Consider the following 25,402-nt stretch of genomic DNA (forward strand, 5'->3'; position numbering starts at 1 on the left):
GCAGGAGCAAAACTGCGCTTCTTCGTACATGTGGAGAGCTGCCTCAGAAATCCGTAACAAATCAATGAAGGAGAGAGAGATATGTGAGTGAGTGCAGTGTCTAAATGAGGAGGACGCACCTTGTATTTATATGCAAACTTTGAGGATGAATAGACGTGACTATTGGGCTTTTGAGTCTACATTAGTTTGCTGGCCGATCTTGACAATTTGTCCATAAACAAAATAAATTCATAATTCCATTTGTACATGTCAGAATGAGATGATCTTTAGTGTTGATTTGGGGTAGCATAGGATGTGCTCTAGCCATGAATTTTGGTGGAGAGGCTAAAGCACATGAGATTTCCAAGACCCAGAAATGGTTTGGGGAAATTCTGCCCGGTGAAGGAAATATTAAAATAATTAATATTTTTAATGGAGTTTCTAAGTCTAAACTTAGGAAATTTAAAATATTAATGGGTATTAATATAAAACTGGGTTAGAAGGTTCCAAATGACATGGATCAAGCCAAATATAATCTTAGCCGTTGATTAGAGATGTAATCTTGGCCGTTGAAGGACCAACAAGAAAAGTATAAGAGGAGGCTTGAGGGTCAGTTGGAGAACACACCAGAGTGATCAGTGATTCGATTTTCTAGAGCGAGGTTTGCTAAGAGAAATCAAATCAGTGATCAGTTGCAGTGAGGGGCAGTGAGTACGAGGCAAAGAGGCAGAGATAGTGCCGAGAAACCAATGTAGAAGCAAAGAGAGGCAGATGCTGAGCCAAAGGGAGCCTTGCAGAGGCAGAAGGGATTGTGCAGAGGCCAGAAGGACCTGCGTCATCCACACAAAGGTTGCAGGAGTGACGCATAGGGCCGTAGAGGTTGCGCAGAGCCTCAGAGGGCTGACACAGTGAGTTTCGGGCCGACGCATAGGCCAGGAGGGCTGATGCTGAGCTTCAGATTATGCTGGAGAGGGTTTTGTGGGGCATACTTTCTGAATATCTGCCTCCGAATAGAGAGGTATTATTGCCGGATTATTTTCTCTGTCGGGTGAGCTGGTTTGGCACCTAGTTGTACTCAGAAAGACTGCATAATAAAATAACCCTCATAATTGCTGCACCGGTTTTCCCAAGTTGGGTTTTTCTGGGGACGAGTTGTCCAAAAATAACGGTGTCACTTGTGTGTTTGCTATTTCTTTTAGTTGTTGATCTATAGATGGTTGAGACTATATTGTTTTTATTTCAGTATTTATATGTTTAAATAACTTGTTCGTAATTAACGAGTAGGAGAAATAAACCAGAGAATATAGATAAAATTTCTAAAGGGTAATACTTAGAAATTTCAACACTTAGATCAATCCTACATCTCTCAAAGAAAGGAATCTAATAAAAATATCAGCTGCCTCATATGCACTGTCCAAGGTGAAGTTTCGCCGTAGTTGCCAAATTTAACACTCCTTCTCAACTAGGGAGAATTTCACCTGCCAAACTGTCTGACAATCTATACCATCCCTATCTCTGCTCTGTTCTGCGGAACCATGAAGAGATAAGAAATGATCGAGAATGTATCATACCATTCTCCACTGACTCGAAGTCGGTCTCCAATAATCGAGAGTGTGTCATACCACTCTTAACTAACCCGAAGTCAGTTTCCATTGATCCTAGATCAATATTAGACATCCTAGCATAGGGAATACGGTAGTACACGATGCGTCCATTGGTAGTACTATGGTCCCTATCCTCATTTCCCTACTCATTGGCCAGATGAGAGGTACTTTCCATGAGACCCAAACTTCATGGGTAGGATGTACCGATAGAAGAAGGTGAACCACTCATCCTGCTCATATGCCATAGGAGAAGGTGAACCACTCATCCTATGCATATCTCAACATGGGGTATCACAGGGGAAGGTGAACCACTCACCCTGTACATCGCACACCACTAGGGGAAGGTGAACCACTCACCCTATGGTCGCTCATCACTCCAAGAAGTACCCCAAGCCCCCTGGAGCTCCTAGAGCTCAACATCCATCTCATATGGGACCCTCATAAGAGGGTCTCTCCACGACTCCAAGTCGTTCACGGAAGGTTAAGAATTTGACCTTCCCTAGGGGTTTTGTAAGAATATCTGCGACCTGATCATCAGTCCCAATATGATGAAGCCTTATTGCTCCCTGTTGTACCATATCCCAGATAAAGTGGTACCTAATATCAATATGCTTGGAGCGGTCATGAAACACGGGATTCTCAGAAAGACGAATCCCACTCTGGTTGTCGCAATAGATCACGGTGGTATCCAACACATGTCCAAACAACTCACTAAAGAGCTTCCTCAACCAAACAGCGTCATAGGAGGCCATACTAGCAATAATGTATTTAGCCTCAGCAGTACTCAAAGCAATTGACTTTTTCTTCCTGCTCATCCAGGATATCGAAGCAGAACCTAGAGAGAAGCAACATCCAAATGTGCTTTTGCGATCCACCACACTGCCAACCCAGTCTGCATCAGAGTAACCATAGAGCCTCACATTCTCGGTAGTGTATTTCAATCCATAAGTGATTGTACCTCGAAGATATCTCAAGAGATTCTTGGCAGCAATCCAATGTATGTGATGAGGCTCGACCATACACTGACTCAATGTATTCACTGAAACACATATGTTCTGACGAGAGATCACCAAGAACATCAGGTCCCCCACAAGTTGACGATACTCACAAGGATTTCGCAAATCAGGCCCAGTAGCACTTCTGCATAACTTCTTGAAGTTAAGTTCCATTGGAGTAGTCACGGACTTGCAGTCCACCATACCAAATCTTTCAAGTAGCTTCACGATGTATTTTCCTTGAGAAAGGAAAATCTCATCTGGCTTTTGTCAGACCTCCAACCCTAGGAAGTAATGCATCAATCCTAGGTCCTTCATCTTGAATTTGGAAGCCAACTCCCTCTTACATTGATGAATAAGAGGGTCTGCACTTGTCAAAAAGAGATCATCCACATAAAGTACCAAGATGAGAGGTCTATCATTCTCAACCTTAAAATAAAGGTTCAGATTAGCTTCACCTTTTGTAAATCCCATCGTCATCAGATCGCTGTCGATCCTCTTATACCAAGCTCGGGGAGCTTGTTTCAACCCTTAGAGGGATTTCTTCAATCTGCATACATGTGTTTGACGATCTTGAACTTCGAACCCCTTGGGTTGTTCTACATACACTTCCTCCTTAATTGAACCATTTAAGAAGGTGATCTTGACATCAATCTGGTGTAGATTCCATCCTTGCGAGGCAGCAAGGGCTATAATCAAATGGATGGTGGTATATCGGGAAACAGGTGCAAATATGTCATCATAGTCCCCACCTTCCTTTTGAGAGAAGCTTTGAGCAACAAACCTAGCCTTGAATTTTTCAGCACTTCCATTAGCTCCATGCTTGATTTTGTAGAGCCATTTTGAGGTGACAACGGATTTGTCCTTGGGTGTAGGGACCACATCCCATACATCATTCTTCATAATTGTTAATTTATGGTATGTTCTATGCTTAGTGCAGTTTACTTCGATTTCTTCTTATTAGCCACTGTTTAGCAATCACATAAACATAAAGTAAAATGTTGATAGAACATTAATAGATCGATTGAAAACAAGCCAAGACAAGAGACACAAGATGTGGCGGCTAACCAGGGACAAACCCCAATGCGGGGAAGCCCTTTGATCAATTCTTCTTTAATCTTCAATAGTTCGACAAAGAGAAATAGTACAAATTCAGAAATCTGTAATTTTATGACAGCAACAGTAAACCCTAACCAACAAAGTCAAATCTGGTCAAACAAGTTGAAATTGACCTTCAATATGTTTGGTCAATTTCCCGGTCATCTAGTCCTCCAACAACAAGAAGAAGCAGCCCATAAACAGCCCCAAAAACATAGTCAAACTGCAGTCAACTGAAGTCAACCTGTTGCCCCAAACTAGGGCAGTCAATGTTGGTCAAACCAAAGGTCAGATTGCCTCGGTTTGCATGCCAAAAATTGCGGCCTGCCTAGGAGAGGCTGCCACACCAAAATCGCACTCCTGAAAAGTCAACGCTGTCCAAAACATCTTGCTGCAGCTTCTGCGTCCTCCTGCGTCCTCCTTCCTTGCCCTTCTGCGTCCTCCTTCTTCCCACGTGTGAGCTTCTCTTCCTTGTGTGTAAACCCAATCAGCCAAGGAGAGAAGAGATGTGTGAGAGATGAGATGAGTGAATAATGACTCAACCTCACTTGTATTTATATGATATGCTGGGCATGTGTGCCACACATTTAGGCTCAGTGTTGATAATATCGCCGAGATATCAGCGATATTCGGAAATATAGCGATATTTTCGGCGAGCCGATATATTGTCGACAAAATATCGCGATATTTTCGGCTTTTGAAAATATCGCGCGATTTCCGAAATATCGCCGATATTTCGGAAAATATCGCGCGACAATCGAAAATATTGCCCGATGATTGTAAAAAAATTTTGCACAACCTATAAAAATCCGATTTTGGTTTTTTTTCATATCATTTTCATTTCTGATTGCTGGAGAAGGAAGGGGAGAGCTATGTGGTTGCTTTCAAGGAGGGTTTGAGCGTTCTAGGCCCTAGTATTGATATGCTATTCATGGTAATGTTAAATTCTTAAAGTAAAAGTGACATTCTCCTTAATCTTCATTTTCATCCTTTTACTTAAATTTTTAACATTACCATGAAATGACTCAGGATGTTTGAGAGTGGTTCCGACCTCATTGGATTTCATATGGAGAAAGTAGAATTTTAGATTTCATTCATAATGCAGCAGACTTATTAGTTTTTTAGGATTTCAGGATTGGGAGATTGTAATATTTCCAGGTGACACCACCTGCACGGGCTACCCCTGCCACCAGTAGAGGACGTGGTCTACCTCCTATAGCTCCTACTTCTAGTTCTTCAGCTTCTAGAGCATAGCAAACTCCATTGCCAACTCCACCAGCACCAACATCTACATCTAGAGGGAAAGGGAAAACTGTGGCATTTTCTCGCAAGAGGGGCAGAGGAAATCAATAGGATTAGACTTTAGTTATTTTCTTATGTGCTTGTAAGTTGTACATGAATAATGTACATTGAATATTCAAGAATCAAGACCAAGCATATCACATTCTAATTTCTAAATAGTAAATGTTGATTCTATTTATTTTTTTAAAGTGAACTATGAACTTTGAGAAGTAATTATATTTTAATTTGATTAGATAAGCTGCAACCTGCAATTTAATATGGATAAAAAACTATATTTTGGTATGTATATATATATAAAACGTGTCCCCCGTGTCTTGTTTCCAGGTCGTTGTGTTTCGTATTGAATACTCGTATTTACGTGTCCTCCGTGTCTCGTGTCCTCGTGTCATGTGACTTAGCTTAGACAATATTGATGTATTGTCTCCATGGAGGGTGGAGTCTGAGGAGCCCCTCTTGGAGGAGTCACCTTCATGGTTAGAGCCAGTGGCAGATGATCCATTAGAGCAGGGGCAGCAAGAGGAGGACTCGGAGTCAGAGGAGCAGCAGCACTCAGAGGAGGAGCAGGAGGAGGAGGAGGAGGACACTGCGGGAGCATCAGCATCAACACCATCTGCTATAGATATAGGAGAGCATAGCCCCATACCTAGCACTCATTATTTGACATTAGGTGCAGAGGCAGGGTCAGGGCCTCCTACTACTAGGGGCAGGCCTGGCAAACAGCCCATCATGTTTTCCCGTAAAAGGGGGAGAGGGCAGTGATTTCAGATAGATAGCTGCTAGTTTTATTTGTTGTGCTACATATAACTCATGATGATGAGATACTTTTATATATGTGATGTTATTTTGTATTGGTTCTCCACATTTGAGTCCTTGAATGGACAATTATCAGGGATCAATAGGCTTTGGTATCGCCTTTGATGTATCATTTCTATTTGACATCATATATATCAGTGTTTTCTTCATATTTATGTGCCAATGTGTTTATTTCATGTTGTTATTGCTTTATATGTTTAAAAATCTGAAAAAAAATGAATATATTATGCATTTTTTATGCTTGCCGATATTTGCCGATATTTTCGCCGATATTGCCGATAAGATATTTTTTGGACCCTCGCCGATATTTTCCCGATACCGATATTATCAACACTGCATTTAGCTGCTGGCTGACCTTGAGAATTTGTCAAGTAAATACAAATAAATTCATATCTCCATAAATACTTGTCGGAATCAGATGATCGTTAGATCAATCCTACACCTCTCGACAAGAGGAATCAAGAAAAAATATCAGCTGCCATAAATAAGATGACTCATGGAGTTTGGCTCTAGTTGCCAATTTTAACACTCCCTCTCAACTAGGGAGAACTCCATTTGCTAATTTGTATGACTGTCGGTACTATCTCTGCATCAAATGCACTGCCCTGCACTTGCTTGGATCTGCACTGTGCTGCTTTGCTCTACTGAACTATGAAGAAGAAGAAATGCTTGAGGATGTATCATACCATCCTCCACTGACCCGAAGTCAGTCCCAGAGAGTGTCATACCACTCTCACTGATCCCAAATCAGTTTCATTGATCCCAGATCAATGGAGGTCATCCTAGCATAGGGAGTACAGTAGATACAACGATGCATCCATCGATAGTACTACTATGGTCCCTAACCCCATTTCCCTGCTCATTGATCAGATGAGAGGTACTTCCCATGAGTCCCAGACTGCATGGGTAGGATGCCTCGACAGGAGAACTAATCATCTTGTCCCTAAGTCGCCATGGGGTATCACAGGGGAAGGTTGAACCTTTCACCCTGTACATAGCGCACCACTAGGGGAGGGTGAGTCGCCCTGTGGTCGCATGTCGCTCCAAGAAGTACCCCAAGCCCCCTGGAGCTCCCAGAGCTCAATGTATGCATCATACATGACCCTCATAAGAGGGTCTCTCAACGACACCAAGTCGTTCTCGGAAAGTCAAGAATTTGACCTTTCCCAGGGGCTTCGTCAAAATGTCGGCGACCTACTCATCTGTACCGATATGTTGGAGCCTTATTGCTCCCCGCTGCACCATATCCCGGATATAGTGGTACCTGATATCGATATGCTTGGAGTGATCATGAAATACGAGATTCTCTTATAAGAGAATCCCGGTCTGGTTGTCACATAGGATCACGATAGATCCAATGTAAATCCAAACAGCTCACTGAAGAGCTTCTGCAACCAGACTGCCTCACAAGAGGCCATACTTGCAGCAATGTACTATGTCTCAGCGGTGTTCAAAGCCGCTGACTTTTGCTTCCTGCTCATCCAGGATATCGAGGCAGATCCCAAAGAGAAACAACACCCAGAAGTGCTCTTTCAATCCACCACACTGCCTGCCCAATCAACATCGGTATATCCATGTAGTCTCACATCTCCGGTAGTGTATCTCAACCCGTGAGTGATTGTGCCATGAAGGTATCTCAATAGATTCTTGGCACCAATCCAATGTGTGTGGTGAGGCTCAACCATATGTTGACTTAACGTGTTGATTGCAAAACATATATCCGGATAGGAGTTCACCAAGAACATCAATGCTCTGATGAGTTGACGATACTCGGTAGCATTTTGCAAAACACATCTGGCAGCACTACTACTTAACTTCTTGAAGTCAAGCTCCATCGGGGTAGTCACGGGCTTGCAGTCCACCATACCGAATCTCTCCAATATCTTCACCACATATTTTCCTTGAGATAGGAAAATCTCTCCTGGCTTTTGCTAGACTTCTAGTTCTAGGAAATAGTGCATCAGTCCCAGGTCCTTCATCTCGAACTCAGAAACCAACTCCCTCTTACATTTGTGAATGAGAGGGTCTGCACCTGTCAGAAAGAGGTCGTCAACGTACAACACTAGTATGAGAGGTTTGTCATCTTCAACCTTAAAGTAAAGGTTAGGGTCGGCTTCACTCCTAGTGAATCCCAGCTTCATCAAGTAGCTATTGATCCTCTCATACCATCGTCGGGGTGCTTGCTTCAGCCCATAGAGGGATTTCTTCAACCTGCACATGTGAGATTCCCGATCATGAATCTCAAATCCTTCGGGTTGTTCCACATAGACTTCCTCTTTGATCGAACCATGAAAGAATGTGGTCTTGACATCCATCTGACGTAAGTTCCATCCTTGCGAAGCAGCAAGGGCTATGATTGAGCGGATGGTGGTATATCGGGCAACAGGTGCAAATATCTCGTCATAGTCTATACCTTCCTTCTGAGAGAAGCCACAAGCAACAAAATGAGCCTTATACTTTTTAGCACTTCCATCAGCTCCATGCTTTATCTTGTAAAGCCATTTCGAAGTGACAACTGCTTTGTCCTGGGGTTTGGGGACCACATCCCAAATATCGTTCCTCATGATGGACTCATATTCCTCAGTCAGAGCATCCTTCCATACTTGATGCTTGACAACTTCTGCGAACGATGAAGGCTCATTTTGAATGATCGTGCTCATGATGGTCAAGTATCCCTGATACCTGGCCGGCTTCTTACTTTCACGGAAAGTCCCTCTGGGTGCAATGTGTCCTTCGGCATCATCAAGTGTCTCCCTGAGCCATGAAGGCCTCTTCTTAGAAGAGGAAGGTTCTTGCGGAGGGGATCAGTAGGATCCATAGGTTCTTCTACATCGGGCATCGTCCGATCTTCCTTTTCCTTTGGTTTCTTGGTGTTAGCTTCTCCAGATTTCCTTAGTATAGGAAGATTGTCAACTTTGCTAAGAGCCATATCTTTCTCAAAGGTGACATCATGGCTAATCTCGACATCCCTTTGACCAACAACATAGATTCTATATCCCTTAGTATTTTCGCTATAGCCCACGAAGATTCCTTTCTTTCCAGATGCACCCAATTTATTCCTTTTCTCTTTCGGCACATGAAAATATACAGGACTTCCAAAAATTCTAAAATGAGATACGTTAAGTTTCTTACCGGTGAACATTTTTTCTGGTGTCTTGGAACCCAATGCTTGATGAGGGCATCGGTTTTGCACATATACAGCGGTATTCGCAGCTTCAGTCCATAGAAACTTCGGAAGCCTTTGATCATGTAGCATAGCACAGACAGCTTCCAAAATTGTACGATTCTTCCTTTCCGCCACACCATTATGCTCAGGAGTATATGGTGTTGTAGTCTCCCTCTTAATGTCAGCCTCTTTGCAAAACTCATGGAACTCATTGGATTCATACTTAGTCCCATTATCAGTCCTCAAGATCTTGATCTTCATTTTGGTTTGATTCTCGATCAAGGCTTTGAAGTGACGAAACCAAGAGAACACTTCGTCCTTCTTTTTCAAGAAGTATATCCAAGTCTTGCGAGAATAATCATCAGTAAAAGTGAGGTAATATAAATATCCTCCCAAGGAATTCACAGGCATCATACTAGATATGTCGGAGTGAACCAACTGCAATATATCGGAGGTCTTGCTATGGCTTGAGGGGAATGGTCCCCTTTTGAGCTTTCCTTCGGCACATCTAGGACATACACCTTCTTGCTCTAATTTGAACTCGGGCATCTCGGTCACCATTTGTCTCACATCGGGTAGAGCTTTATAATGAAGGTGGGCAAACCTCCGGTGCCATAGTTCGGACTGAAGAGATGTGTCACAAGTCATGACACCCAACGGACTTCCTCCGACATGATATAAAGAGTCAACCCTAAACCCAAGAGTGAAAGCATCTTTGAAATTCTTTTTCCATACACGTACCTTGCCATCGATGAAGGCCACCTTGTAGCCTTTGTCTTCCATTGCTGAAAGGGACACCAGGTTCTTTTTGAGATCAGGTACATATAGGACTTCTTGCAAATGAATTGTATTAACCTGATTCAATTGTAGAGAGACATTCCCTACGCCTTTCACGGGATATTTGGAGTTGTCCCCAAGAACAATTTCCAGGTTGGTCTCCTTCTCTATCAGATTAGAGAGAGCTTCTTTGTAACTAGTGAAGTGCCTTGAGGCACCACTATCAATAAGCCAATTTCCCAGCGAGTCTGGGGGAGCAGTAGTAGAGAGGGCCGTTGGTAGATAATATTCATCTTGCTTATTGTTAACAATGTTAGATTCATACCTGGAGTTTCTTGCCTTCTTGGAGGGTTGACCATTTCCCTGATTTCTGTCATTCCTTTTTCCTTTGCCATTGAACCTGCCCTTCCTTTGATTGTTGTTGGAATTGCCTCGGGAGTGATTTTGATCATCGTCATGAGATGTGTCCTTTCTATCAGGGCACTCCCTCACATAGTGGCCAATTTTGTTGCAAATGTAACATCTACCTTTCCTTCCACCTTTTGGTCCGACCTTTCCCTTAGATCTTGCCCTGGAATTATTTCTCCTTTTAGCATGAGAGGAGAATGCAGCGGGATTGCCTCTAAGTGCAGGGATTTCCTGCTCTTCCATCCTTGTTTCTTTCTGAATGCATCTCGCCATCACTTCCTCAAATTCTGGGATTACATTATTTTTGAGAAGAGTGGTTCTGAATATATACCATTTAGATGGGAGCCCTCCGAGAGTTGTGATGGTCAGTTCCCTGTCAGGAACGACTTCCCCAATTGATAGGAGATCATTCTTGATCTCGGTGATCCTTAAGAAGTAGGCTTGCATACTCTCATCTTTGCCCTTTTTAATTTCCTTCAGCTTATTTCTAAGGAACAAAACTTGATTTGCATCACTAACTTTAAATAGGCTTACCAGTCTATCGTAGATTTCCTTGGAGGTGGTCAGTTCGGAAATGTAGGCCACCAGGCGCTTGTCGATAGAGTCCTGGATGATCTTCTTTGCTTTGACTTCTCCCCTGGTCCACTTGTTCCTAGCAGCAGCAGATGCATTTGATGGAGGCTCAATGATTCTGCCTCTCACATGGTCCAACACTTCCTGCTCTTCTAATGTCAGATTGAGAGACATCTTCCATCTGTGATAGTCAGACTTCTCATGGAGCTTGTCTTTAGTGGGGAAGTGTGATGAGGACCCCATGAAGTCTTTGAGATTGCTTCAACAGCCTTCGGTGATTGCTCTTGCTCTTGCTCTTGCTTGGGCTTTGTCTTCACCTCAGCTCCGATACCATGTTAATTTATGGTATGTTCTATGCTTAGTGCAATTTACTTCGATTTCTTCTTATTAGCCACTGTTTAGCAATCACATAAACATAAAGTAAAATGCAGATAGAACATTAATAGATCGACAAAAAACATGCCAAGACAAGAGACACAAGATGTAGTGGCTAGCCAGGGACAAACCCCAACGCAGGGAAACCCTTTGATCAATTCTTTTTTAATCTTCAATAGTTCAGTAGAGAGAAATAGTACAAATTCAGAAATCTGTAATTTTATGACAGCAGCAGTAAACCCTAACCAGCAAAGTCAAATCTGGTCAAACAAGTTGAAATTGACCTTCAATATGTTTGGTCAATTTCCCAGTCATCTATTCCTCCAACAACAAGAAGAAGCAGCCCATAAACAACCCCAAAAACATAGTGAAACTGCAGTCAACTGAAGTCAACCGGCTGCCCCAAAGTAGGGCAGTCAACACTGGTCAAACCAGAGGTCATATTACCTCGGTTTGCGTGCCACAAATTGTAGCCTGCCTAGGAGAGGCTGCCACACCAAAACTGCACTCCTGAAAAGTCAACGCTATCCAAAACGTCTTGCTACAACTTCTGCGTCCTCCTTCCTTGCTCTTTTGCGCCCTCCTTCCTTGCCCTTTTGCGCCCTCCTCCTTCCCACGTGTGAGCTTCTCTTCCTTGTGTGTAAACCTAATCAGCCATGGAGAGAAGAGATGTGTGAGAGATGAGATGAGTGAATAATGACTCAACCTCACTTGTATTTATATGATATGCTGGGCATGTGTGCCACACATTTCGCTGCTAGCTGACCTTGACAATTTGTCAAGTAAATACAAATAAATTCATATCTCCATAAATACTTGTCAGAATCGGATGATCGTTAGATCAATCCTACACCTCTCGATGAGAGGAATCAAGGAAAAATATCAGTTGCCATAAATAAGATGACCCACATGGAGTTTGGCCCTGGTTGCCAATTTTAACGATAATTGACTCATACTCTTTGTTCATAGCATCTTTCCAAACTTGGTGCTTTACAACTTCTTCGAATGTGCAAGGCTCAAATTGAACTATGGTGTTCATTGCAGTTAAGTACCCTTGGTACCTATTCAGCTTCTTACTTTCATGAAATGTCCCCCTAGGTGCAATATGTCTCTCGGCATCTTCGAGAGTTTCCCTAAGCCATGAGGGTCTCGTTTTTGAGGAGGGCTCATGAGGGGGTGGATCAATGGGATCCATTGGTCTTTCAACATTGGGCATCGACTCATCCTGCGGTTCTCCCTGCTTTCCTGAATCTGCTTCTTTGTTCTTCCTTGGAATAGAAAGGTTATTAATCTTCCCAAGGGCAGCATCCTCATCGAAGGTGACATCATGACTTATCTCCACTTCTCTTTGACCAGGCACATAGATTCTATATGCTTTAGAAGTTTCACTGTAGCCTAAAAATGTTCCTGTCTTCCTAGAAGCATCCAATTTGCTTCTCTTTTCTTTCGGCACATGAAAATATACGGTGCTACCAAAAATTCTAAAGTGAGAAACATTAGGTTTCTTACTGGTGAAAACTTCTTCGGGAGTTTTGGAGTCTAACGCTTGATGAGGGCATCTATTTTGAACATACACGACAGTGTTTGCACTTCAGCACATAAGAACTTCATAAGGCTTTGATCATGAAGCATGGCACGAGTGGCTTCTAAGATAGAACGGTTTTTCCTTTCAACAACACCATTTTGCTTTGGAGTATATGCGGTAGTAGTCTCCCTCTTTATGCCAGCTTCTCTCTACAATAATTATTGAACTCATTTGATTCATGTTCGGTTCCATTATCGGTTCTCAATATTTTGATTTTCTTCCCGGTTTGATTTTCGACCAAATCTTGAAACGGAACCATGAGAATACTTCGTCCTTCTTCTTCAAGAAATATATCCAAGTCTTGCGAGAGAAATCATCCATAAATATAGCATAATATAAATATCCTCCCAATGAGTTCATGGGCATCATACTAGATAGATCAAAATGAACTAATTGCAATATGTCGGTAGTCTTGCTATCACTTGAGGGGAATGGTCCCCTTGTATGCTTTCCTTCGGCACACCCTTGAAAAACACCTTCATGTTCTACTTTAAATTCGGGCATACCTGTCACCATCTTCCTCACATCAAGTAGAGCCTTATAATGTAGATGAGCAAACCTCCGGTGCCATAATTTGGATTGAAGTGATGTGTCGCAAGACATAGCTCCCAATGGACTTCCTCCAACTTGATATAGGCTATCAACCTTGAATCCAAGTGTAAATGCATCTTTGAAATTTTTATTCCACACACGTACCTTTCCATCGATGAATGCCACCTTGAATCCTTTGTCCTCCATCGCCGAGATAGATACCAGGTTCTTCTTTAGATCGGGTACATATAGTACTTCTTGTAGATGAATGGTGTTACCTTGATTCAATTGAAGAGTAACATTCCCAACTCCCTTCACAAGATAGGTGGCATTGTCTCCAAGGATAATTTCCAAATCTGTGTCCTTATACCCAGTGAAGTTCCTTGAGGCACCACTATCAATCAACCAATTTCCCAAAGTGTCCGAAGGAGATGCAGTAGAGAGGGCAGATATAAGATAATTTTTTTTCTTCTTATAATCAACATCATTTGATTCATCATACTTGGTGTTTCTGTTATGAAACCAGCTCAAGAAAAGATAGAAAAGATAGATCAACGCCTTAGAATTCAGCCTCTTCGAGGGGGCAACCTCCTTTACATTACATAAATGAACAATTCTTGGATGATTCAAATGACAAAACCTCCTTTCTATATATAGGAGTCTAAGGAGTCACAATATAATCCAGCCGACCTAACAATAATAATATAAAGCCACAAAAATAACAATAGAGGGATTCTATGGGGCACAATAATAACAATATGGGGGCAATAGGGGCACAACAATATTAATAAGGGGTATAACTACAATAGTAATGGGGTAATCACTAGTATTATAAGGACCCAACATGCCCCTCTCCTTCAAAAAAGTGTTGTCCTCAACGCTTGAGTAGTTCTGGATACTTTTGCATAAAATTCTCATCCTCCCATGTGGAATCTTCAGCGGATAAGTTCTTCCACTTGATAAGATACTCTGAAATTGATCGATTTCGTAGCTGTCGAGTTCTTGTTTCTGTGACTGCTTCCGGTTCCAATATAATTTTTCCTTCCTCGTCAAGTTCTGGCAATATTGTTTGAACTGGGAGCTTGTCGCCTATAACCTTCTTTAAACATGAAACATGGAAAACTGGGTGCAATCGAGAAGCTGCAGGAAGCTCCAATTTGTATGCCATAGTACCAATCTTTTGCAACACCTTGTACGGACCATAATACTTTGGTGATAATTTATTATCCTTCTTAGCTTGCTTGAGGGACATTTGCTTATATGGTTGTAGCCGTAGGAATACCCAATCACCTACATCAAAACTTCTTTCACTGCGATGTTGATCTGCCTGTTGTTTCATTCTATTATGTGCCAACACGAGGTTATCCTTTAAGAGTTGGAGGACTTGTTGTTGATGTTCGATGTGATGTTCCACTGCCTGAACCTTAGAATTTTCTCTTAAATATGATGTGATGGATGGTGGTTGATACCCATAAAGTGCCATAAATGGGGTCATTTTTGTTGCTGTATGGAAGGAAGTGTTATACCACCATTCAGCCAGAGGCAACCATTTGACCCATTGTGTCTGTTTATCAGATACAAAGCAACGAAGATATCCTTCCAAACATTTGTTTACTATCTCAGTTTGCCCATCAGATTGAGGATGATAAGATGAGCTATGAGCTAACTGAGTACCAAGACAAGAAAATAATTCTGTCCAAAAATTTCCAGTGAAAATGGGATCTCTGTCACTTACAATAATCTTTGGGTTTCCATGTAGCTTTTGAATTGTTTCCATAAATGCAGTAGAAACTGTACTGGCTTTAAATGGATGTGATAATGCACAAAAGTGTGCATACTTGGTAAGTCTGTCAACTACCACCATGATGACACTCTTTCCCTCAGACTTGGGTAAACCTGTGATAAAATCCATTGAAACCTCCTCCCAACGTTGGCTTGGAATGGATAAAGGTTGTAATAGACCCGGTGTCTTAATTGTTTCAACTTTATTTTGTTGGCAAACCAAACATTCCGCCACAAACTTTTGAATATCTGATTTAAGGCCATCCCAAAAAAATTCCTTCTTAACCCTGTGGTAAGTTTTTAAAAATCCTGAGTGCCCTCCTAAGGGAGAAGTGTGCAATTCCATAAGAATCTTTTGTTTTAGCTGGGAATTCTTACAGAGGTATAAGCGATCTTTGTACCATAACGAATCATTTTGCCAGCTAAATGTATCAGACGTACTGGAATCTTGTTGTAACTTTCGAATAAGTGCCCACACTTCTTCGTCATTCTTCCATTCCTCCCTTGCTTCGTTTATCCAATCTGGTTGGATAATAGAAATGGCGCACAACAATGCTTCCACATCCTCATCCTTTCTTGAGAGTGCATCTGCCACCACATTTTGCTTCCCTTTTTTGTAGATGATTTCAAAGTCATAACCCAACATCTTTGTGACCCACTTTTGTTGCTCTTCAGAGGATAATCTTTGTTCTAAAAAGTATTTAAGGCTATCATGATCCGTTTTTACCTTGAAGTGTCTTCCCATTAGGTAGGGTCGCCATTTCTTAAGTGCATGGAGTATTGCCAACATTTCCTTCTCATAAATAGCTTTGCTTAAAAACTTTCCCTTGATTGGACGACTTTCAAAAGCAATGGGTCTTTCATCTTGCATTAGAACAGCACCAATTCCATTTCCTGAAGCATCACATTCCACAATAAAGGTTTTTGTGAAGTCCGGTGTAGCTAAGACCGGTGCTTGGCACATTGCCTCTTTAAGATGTTCAAAGGCCTTTGTTGCTTCCGGAGTCCATGAAAATGCATCTTTCTTCAATAATGTTGTTAGAGGTGCTGCTATTCTCCCATAATTCTTAACAAACTTGCGATAATACCCTGTCAACCCAAGAAATCCTCGCAGATGCTTTATGGATGTGGGGATTTTCCATTCCTTAATGGCTTTAATTTTGCTAGGGTCTACCTTAACTCCTTCATGAGATACAATATGACCCAAATATTCCACCTCCTGGACTCCAAAGAAACATTTGGATCTTTTTGCATATAATTGTTTCTCCTCCAATAGTTGTAGCACCCTGTCAACATGTTCAACATGATCCTTCCAAGACTTGCTGTAGATTAGTATATCATCAAAAAATACTAACACAAATTTTCTAAGGAATGGTTTGAAAATTGAATTCATCAAACCTTGAAATGTTGAAGGTGCATTGGTAAGGCCAAAAGGCATGACCAAAAATTCATAATGACCCTCATGAGTTCTAAATGCTGTTTTCGGAATGTCTTCAATCTTCATTCTGATTTGATGATATCCTGAACGAAGATCCAACTTGGTGAAGTAAATTGATCCATGCAATTCATCCAGTAATTCATCAATGACAGGAATGGGGAACTTATCTTTAATAGTGAGCTTGTTGAGCTCCCTATAATCCGGACACATGCGCCATGATCCATCCTTCTTGTGCACCAATACTACTGGAGTAGAGAAAGAACTTTGACTCGGTTGAATTATACCAGCCTCTAGCATTTCTGCAACCATACGTTCAATTTCACTCTTTTGGACATAGGGATATCTGTACGGCCTGATGTTTGGAGGAACACTTCCTGGAATCAGATGAATAGCATGATCATGATCACGCATAGGTGGGAGACCTTTGGGAGTCTCAAATACCTTGGAATGATTGTCCAAGACTTTTTGGAGATCTGGAGAAATAGATGATTCCGATGTGGAAACATCTAGCGAACATAATTGTGCAATTACACCTCTTTGCTCCTTTTTTAGAAGCTTTGTCATACCATTAGAGCTGATTATCTTTCCTGGTTTCCCTGCAATACCCCTTAATTCAACTTCCTTTCCTTCCGTAGAAAATTTGATGAAAAGTTCTTGAAAATTAAAAGCTATTGTACCCAAGGATTGTAGCCATTGGACTCCTAGTACAACATCAGCACCTCCCATTGGAATGGAAAGCATTGGGCTAGTCAATACATATTCTCCCATGGATAGCTTGATATTATGGCACTTTCCAGAGCAATTTATTGTTCCTCCATTTGCAATCATCACTTGACACTCTGGTGCTGGATATAGGAAGCAATTCAATTCTTTTGCTACCTTACAATGAATAAAATTGTGGGTGCTTCCTGAATCAATCAACACTATTACCTTTTTCTTCTTGATTTGTCCTTCTATCTTGATGGTTTGAGGAGTGGTAATTCCCGCCAATGCATTACAAGATATGGTCGGATTTATTTGTTCTTCATCTAGGCTTTGTTCCTGGAGTATATCCTCTTCTTTTGACCTTTCTTGCTCCTTTTCTTCTTCCTCTTCACAATCTATGTAGAATAATTTCTTCTCAGCACACTTATGACCTTTAGTGTATTTGCTATCACAACTGTAACAAAGCCCTTTTGCTCTTTTTTCTTCCAATTGTTGTGGTGTCAACCTTATAGGTTGTGGAAGACTAGGGGCAACAACACTTCCGTCTTTATAGTTGTGAGTGGTATGCTTCCTGGTTGCCATAATTTTGCTTTCCATTTTTCTTGCTAACCTGAATGCCTTCTCTAATGAATCAGGTTCCCAAAGGCGAACATCATGTTGGATATTATCCTTTAAAGACCCTATGAACACATCAATCCTATGCTCCTCTGGAATATCTTTTACCCTTATGTTCAATTTTTGGAACTCCTCAATGTGCTCCATTATTGAACCCTTTTGTTTGAGACTTATCAATTGGCTAAAAAAAGTGTTGCTTTTTGTATCCTCATAATGTGCTATCAATTCTTCCGTAAAAATTGCCCAAGTGATAAATTGTTTACGAGAGCAAAGCCATTGATACCATACAAACTGATTTGGTTCCAAATATAAAGTTGCCATACGTACCTTTTGTGTGTTTTGCACATTATTGAGATCGAAGAATTGCTCCATCTGTAATATCCATGTGGCGGGATCCTTGCCATCAAACTTCCTCATATCGATTTTTGGAATATGGTGGGTCTTCGATCCAACATTAGAGTCTATGGAATCATGATTAACATTTTTTTGTTCACATCATGAGTTTCCTTTACAACCTTTTTCACCATTAGTAAGTATTTCTTGTAGAAAATTTGTCAAATCTGTCTTCAAATTTGCCATGTCTGTCTTCAAATCTGCCATGTCTCTCTTCAAATCTGTCTTCGAATCATCCATCTTAGCTTCCATGCCCTTTATCTTAGATTCCACGCCATTTATCTTAGCTTCTGTTAGCTTTTGTGAGCGTGACATTTGTTGCACTTGTTCTTGTAATTTTGATATATCATGTAGCATTTCTTCCTCTTCTTCATGAGTCATGCTAGAGCTTTCAGGTTCCTTACTAGGTGTTTGCATTTTCTTTCCTCGGGGCATCAGTTACCGATAATAATGCTTTACTATGCCCTTTGAATTCCTTGAAACCAAGCTTACGCAAAAATTAAAAAAAAAACTACACACCTTTTTTCACTTTGTAGAAGCCTGATATTGAATCTGATGTATCTCTGTAATTTCAGATCCTTCAATTCTGAAATTGTGACCTGTAGTAGCCTTCTGCGTCCTCTTTCCAATGCCACAAGTCTGACCCAAATTGGATTCTCCAAGGAAGAGTTATGCAAAATCTCCCACAGTGACTTGATTATAGACTAGTTCAGTAGAGCGAATTTGTACGACGTGCCATGAGTCACTGTTTCGACCTTTGGATCTAAAAAATGCATGCAAGATACTACAGTCTGTCCTCTTTCTGTACCTTCTTACGAAATTTCAATCCGATCCCCAGAGAGAAAGTTATGACGATTTTCCCCAGGTTACCTGTTTGGAATGTAATTCAGGAGCCTGCAAAAAGACCAACTTCCTCAGATCATATCTCCGCAAATATAGTGCGAAAAGCTCTGAAATTCGGACCCGAGGTTCAGCGCGATTTCTCAAATGGGTTTTTTTTGCAACTTTTGAAACGTCGCAGAAAAAAAGTTATAGCGAAAATGCCACGATGACTTGTTTGGAGCAGCGAAACCCTAGAATCCAAAGCTCTGATACCGAATGTTATGAAACCAACTCAAGAAAAGATAGAAAAGATAGATCAACGCCTTAGAATTCAGCCTCTTCGAGGGGACAACCTCCTTTACATTACATAAATGAACAATTCTTGGATGATTCAAATGACAAAACCTCCTTTCTATATATAGGAGTCTAAGGAGTCACAATATAATCCAGCCGACCTAACAATAATAATATAAAGCCACAAAAATAACAATAGAGGGATTCTATGGGGCACAGTAATAACAATATGGGGGCAATAGGGGCACAACAATATTAATAAGGGGTATAACTACAATAGTACTGGGGTAATCACTAGTATTATAGGGACCCAACAGTTTCTTGATCTCTTGGGAGGGCGACCATTTCCTTGATGAGGAGCAGGAGCATTCCTTTTTCCTCGGTTGTTAAATCTGCCATTTCTTTGATTGTTTTTTCCCCTGAATTGTTGTTGTTGTGGTTGTCATCGTCATGAGGTGTATCCCTTCTATTAGGTCACTCCCTAGCATAGTGGCCAAACTTGTTGCAAATGAAGCATCTTCCCTTCCTTCCATTTTTGAAACCCTTGACATTGCTTCTTTGAACCTGCATTGTTCTTCCTTTTAGCATGAGTGGAGAATGCAGTGGGATCATTCCTATTTGAAGGCATATCTAGTTCCATCATCCTTGTTTCTTCTTGAGAACATCTAGTCAACAATTCTTCAAACCCTGGAATCCTGTCGTTGTTAAGAATAATGGTGTTGAACACGTGCCATTTGCGAGGGAGTCCTCCAAGGGAAATGAGAGTAAGCTCCCTATCAACAATAGCTTCTCCAAACGAAAGATCATTTTTGATCTCAGTAATCCTCATGAAGTAGGATTGAATGTCTTCACCTCTTCCCTTCTTTATATCCTTCAGCTTGTTTTTGAGAAAGAGAACTTGGTTTGCATTGCTAGATTTGAACATGCCAACCAACTTGTCATATATCTCCTTTGATTTGTTGAAATCAGAGATGGAAGCAACTAAATGCTTATGAATAAAATCCCTAATGATTTTCCTTGCTTTGACTTCACCCTTCTTGTACTTTGTCTTAGCAGCAGCCGATGCATTAGAAGGAGGTTCTTAAATCTTTCCCTGCACATAATCCATAACATCTTGCTCTTCTAAAGTCAAATCAAGAGACATCTTCCATGCATGATAATCAAACTTATCATGAAGCTTATCATCAGACTTGAAGTAGGATGTGGAGGCCATTGAATCTTGTCCTTGATCAAAGGATCTCAATGATTTCTCTTCTTAGTGATTGCTCTTTTCACTCTTGCTTGGGCTTTGTCTTCACCTCAGCTCTGATACCATGTTAATTTTAGATAACAATGGTATGTTCTATGCTTAAGAGCAATTTTACTTCAATTTTCTTATTAGCCCAATATCAATATCCAGATTAGCAATCACATCAACATGATAGTAAAATGCAGATAGAACATAAACAATAACAGTAGAAGACAAGCCAAGACAAGAGGACACAAGATATGGCGCCAGCCAGGGACAAACCCCAATGTGGGGAAACCCTTTGATCAATTCTTCTTATTATTCTTCAAAAGTTCAGCGAAGAGAGAGAGAGAGTACAATATGCAATATTCACTTGCCCAATCACAATGAAATCTGTCCCAACAAACAGCGACTACATAAAGGCCTAACCAGAAAGTCAACACTAGTCAACATGGAAAAATTTGACCTCCAAAACAGTTCAGTCAAACTTGGTCAACTCGGCCTCCAACAAAAAATCAAATCAGCCCAAAAATTGTCTGAAAATATCTAGTCAAACCTGGTCAATGAAAGTCAACACTGCAGTCAAACCCCACTGCAGTCAACACTGGTCAAACAGTACGGTCTGCCTTGTTTTCTGTGCCCAAAAAAGTGGCTGCCCAAACAGAGATAACCCTCACAAAACCGCAGTCAAACAGGTCAACGTTGCTGGTCAACACTGGTCAAAAACCCTCCCCGCAACTTTGGTCAATGCAGGTTCAAAACTTCCCTTCTTTGCACGTGCGGGGAGCTGCCTCAGAAATCCATACCCAATCAATGAAAGAGCGAGAGATATGTGAGTGAGTGAAGTGTCTAAATGAGGAGGAGGCACCTTGTATTTATATGCAAACATTGAGGATGAATAAACGTCACTATTGGGCTTCTGAGCCTGCATTAGTTTGCTAGCCGACCTTGACAATTTGTCCATAAACAAAATAAATTCATAATTCCATTTGTACATGTCAGAATGAGATGATCTTTAGATCAATCCTACACCTCTCGGAGAGAGTAATCCAATAAAAATATCAGCTACCTCATGTGAGCTGTCCAAGGTGAAGTTTGGCCCTAGTTTCCAAATTTAACAAAATTCAACTCATTCAACTTTTGTATATACATGATGTGACATTCATTTTGATCATTCATCATCACATTGTCTCTCTTCTAGAGCAACAACACATGTTACAAAAGGAGGCCGAATTGTCTTGATTTTTGATTGAGTTGAAGGAGGGCAAGTTGACCACATTTGACCAAGTTGCAGGAACCGAGTTTGATCGCAGTTCACTAAACTACAGGAGATTGTTTATCAAGCTGCAGGAGCCGAGTTCGACTGTAGTTGACTGAACTGCGAGAGCCGAGTTTGAACGCAGTTGACCAAGTGCAGTAGCCGCAGTTGAGTGGAGCAGTGGGGCCGAATTTGACCGTAGAGCTGACCGCAAGTCCAAGTTTGACTGGTTGCTTTGATTGCAAATTTTGGATAGTTTGACTAGCGTTGACTTTTGATTATTTTTTATAGTTTGACCAACCTTGACTTGCCGGAGTTTGACCATATTTGTCTGGTATTTTGACTTGGGTATTGGCACAGATTTCTAGACAAATTTTTGATTTGTAAACCTTGCTGAAGAATAATTTCTCCTAAAGAAAAGTTGTTGGGTTTTCTCCCAAGGTTGGGTTTACTAGGGTAAAATTTGTTGTCTCTATTGTGCATGGCTATCTCTTTATGATTTTTAATATTTCTGTTGCATTTGTTGTTGTTGTTGTTGTTTTTTTTTTTTTATATATTTTATGTATAATTGCTCAATGATATCAGTGACATGAGATAAATTGGTTGAAGATCATTAGGTAGTAATTATCAGATTAGAAGATTGGTTTCTACTGTGCATCTTGTAGAAAATTCAACATGGTATCAGAGCCATCTTGTTGAAAGCGAAACCATTGAAGTCAACCTAGGAGACAAGTGTTCAACAACTTGACTAGATTTTTTCCAAATGATGCCAAGTCTCAAAATGGAAGATAGTTTAAAGAGTGGTACAAATCTTTAGAAGGAAGCTATTCAAAAACTAGAGGGAGCTAAGGAGAAAGTCTTTGTTTCTACTCTTTTTGGCACTATTACCAATAGCAGTGATACCTAGTTAGTGGACAATGGTGCTTATTGGCACATGGCAGGTTTTGAAGATTCTCTCTCCTGTCTAACTAAGAGGGATTCAATATGGGAAGTGGAGCTTGGCAACAATGCAAAGTATGCTGCAAAAGGAGTTGGGACAACTTTAGTTCAGCTGGAGTCCAAAGATTTGATACATGTAAGTGATGTATTGTTTGTACCGGGTTTGTAGAAGAACCTACTGTCCATTTCAGAATTGGAGAATAAAGTCTATAGAGTTGCATTTGTAGATGGCTAGGTTCTTACATAGACTTAAATTAGTGTTCGAGAGGGAGGACTATACAGATTGAGAGGATGACCAACCCAGGCATTGGTGCCCAAGGAGAAGAAGAAGAAGGATATGTCAAAGGTCAAGTGCTTCATTTGTCATGATTTTTGACACTATGCCTCCCATTGTTTTGAAAAGAAAAGGAAGAGAAAACAACATGTCAACAGTCAATGTTGATAATAATTACAATGAACATCCACCACGGAAGAAGACAAAGGAATCTAAGCATGATGAGATTGCAAAAGGACTTCGACGACATCTACAAGGAGGCAAGGATCAAGAGGGAGTTGACAGTTCCCTACAAGCCTCAACAAATTCCTTCCTTGATCAAGAGATAAGTACTTTATATTTTTCTCCCTTGATTATTATTATTATTTTTATTCTTTGGTCAGCCTCTTGTTCTTGTGTTTGGCTTGGTTATGATTTTCCATGGCCTCCTGAATGGAGTTTGCCAAAAGGAAAAATAGATCCAATGTGGAGATTTCCAAGGTGATGATTCACGTAGCAGTTGGCGGCATAAAAGTAAGTTTTGAGACAAGGATTCTCCCAGAAAGAGGGAGTGGACTATGAGAAGATTTTGATCCAGTTGCTAGATGGTCAGATTCTTGGGCTTTAACAAATTGTAAGGACATTCAAAACCGTCCCAAATTACTAGAAGAGCTTCCAACAAACAATTAGGCAAAGTGGAAGGAGTAGCCTTCCAAGAGGATGTCATGAGTTGAGATTGTCAGACTAGATTCTCAAAGACAGGAGGTCTCTGGGAGCAACATGCCTTCTATGAAGGGACCATGTGAGACAATAGAGTATGCTTCAGTGACAGAGGAAGCAATAGTGGCAGAAGGACTTTCCTACGCGACAGAGGAAGTAGCAGTGGCAAAAGGACTTGCTTACATGACAAAGGGAGCAACAATGGCAGGAGGATTTGTTTTCGTGATAGAGGGAGTAGCTAGGATTACCACATGAAGACCTGCTTCAGTGTCCAAGGGAGTTGGCCTCGAAGTTTGAAATAAAGGATCTTGGCTAGATACGCTAGTTCTTGGGATTAATCATTAGAGGTGTAGCAGAGATCAAATGAGATCTTCCTCAAGGGAAGTACATTGTCTAGATTTCGAGAAGATTCGATATGATGGACTGCAAGTCTATGACTACCCCTATGGTGACCAATTTGAAGAAGCTGAGTGATTCTGCTTCAGATTCAGATTTGGTGGATTCCACAATGTATAGGTAGTATATTGGATCCTCAGTTGAGATCAATGGTTTAGATTAAAACATAATCACTAAAATAAAGTACTTTACTTTTCCTAAGTCTCTTTAGCTCAATAGCTAACATAATAATTATTTTCTTTCCTAGGTTAGACTTAGGCTAAGTTACAATAGTAGCTTGGTTAAACTTGCGCAAGTGTCCTAAGGAGAATTTGGGTGACTTCTACATGCCTAGACACTTAGGCCTGTGCAGAAGGACCTGCCCGAGCTACAAACATAAACATATTTTACCTGTTTTTAAGTGAGCAATGCAAGAATATTGTAATGCTCAGGGCGCAGATGCTTATCCAAGTTCTCACAATCTACTCTCTCTAATGGTTTCATTTGATATCACACTAATACGATTTAGCCAACTGGCTATTAAGGTCACACTGGTCATTGAATCCACTAAGAACACTCTTAATACTAGAATAACAAGAACTATGTCAATGGGACAATACTAATGATCTTTAATTAGGTTCCTGGGTTGGCCGAGAACGTCCTAAATTGAAGATACAAATGTGGGACTGAAATATAGCAACTTGTGGAAAGTGCATTTTAAAGTACGTGTTCAGAACCCTTGTCAAAACACAGTTTATGAATATTATACATAAGAGATAGTACTTATATATTTTTACTTATCTTATGCATGTTTTAACTTTAAGTACGTTTCAATGTTTATAATAAAAAAGGAATCATGGAGAATTACAGTTGCAGGAAGAAGTGATATAGCTGCAATAAACTTCACGCCTTACCTTCCCATAGCATCAAAATGTTTCACATGCATTTCCTGTTGAGTGTCCTTGTGTATCTATGTTGATCAAACTAGTTTGAGTCAGCAATGTAAAAACCAATTGTTCAATCTTTCTATGTACTTGTGACTTGGGAACATCAAGGAGCGTGTCAATGAGTTCAATTATTAACTCATGTTTACTAAAGCCATAAATTAACTAGAATGTTGTCTTGAGTAGATTGATGTCAAGGGGACCTGGTTAGACTTCTTGCTTGAAAAAAGAAGATAACTTCATAACTTCTTTCGATCTGTTTTCTCTCCTGAACAATAACCTCTTAGTCGTTCTGCAGGGAAGAAGACCATTCACCAACTCTATGGCACTCGAGTTGCAGTATTGGCTGGAGACTTTCTGTTTGCCCAGTCGTCATGGTATCTCGCAAATTTGGAAAATCTTGAAGTCATCAAGCTCATTAGTCAGGTAT

General features: G+C 40.7%; 1 protein-coding gene across 3 annotated transcripts in view; it reads left to right on the plus strand.

Annotated features, from left to right (window-relative positions):
• SPS1 (solanesyl diphosphate synthase 1) overlaps positions 1-25,402 on the plus strand; it is a 161,413-nt gene that overhangs the window by 134,772 nt on the left and 1,239 nt on the right. For all 3 annotated transcript variants that reach the window (XM_089379144.1, XM_089379145.1, XM_089379143.1), the window contains exon 5: positions 25,271-25,398. In XM_089379144.1, the coding sequence (XP_089235270.1) occupies positions 25,271-25,398 (128 nt within the window). The remainder of the gene's footprint in view (positions 1-25,270; positions 25,399-25,402) is intronic.

The sequence above is a fragment of the Pinus tabuliformis genome, chromosome J (genome assembly GCF_031772625.1).
Source record: "Pinus tabuliformis cultivar Carrire ecotype Pingquan chromosome J, CPIR1, whole genome shotgun sequence".
NCBI lineage: Eukaryota > Viridiplantae > Streptophyta > Pinopsida > Pinales > Pinaceae > Pinus > Pinus tabuliformis.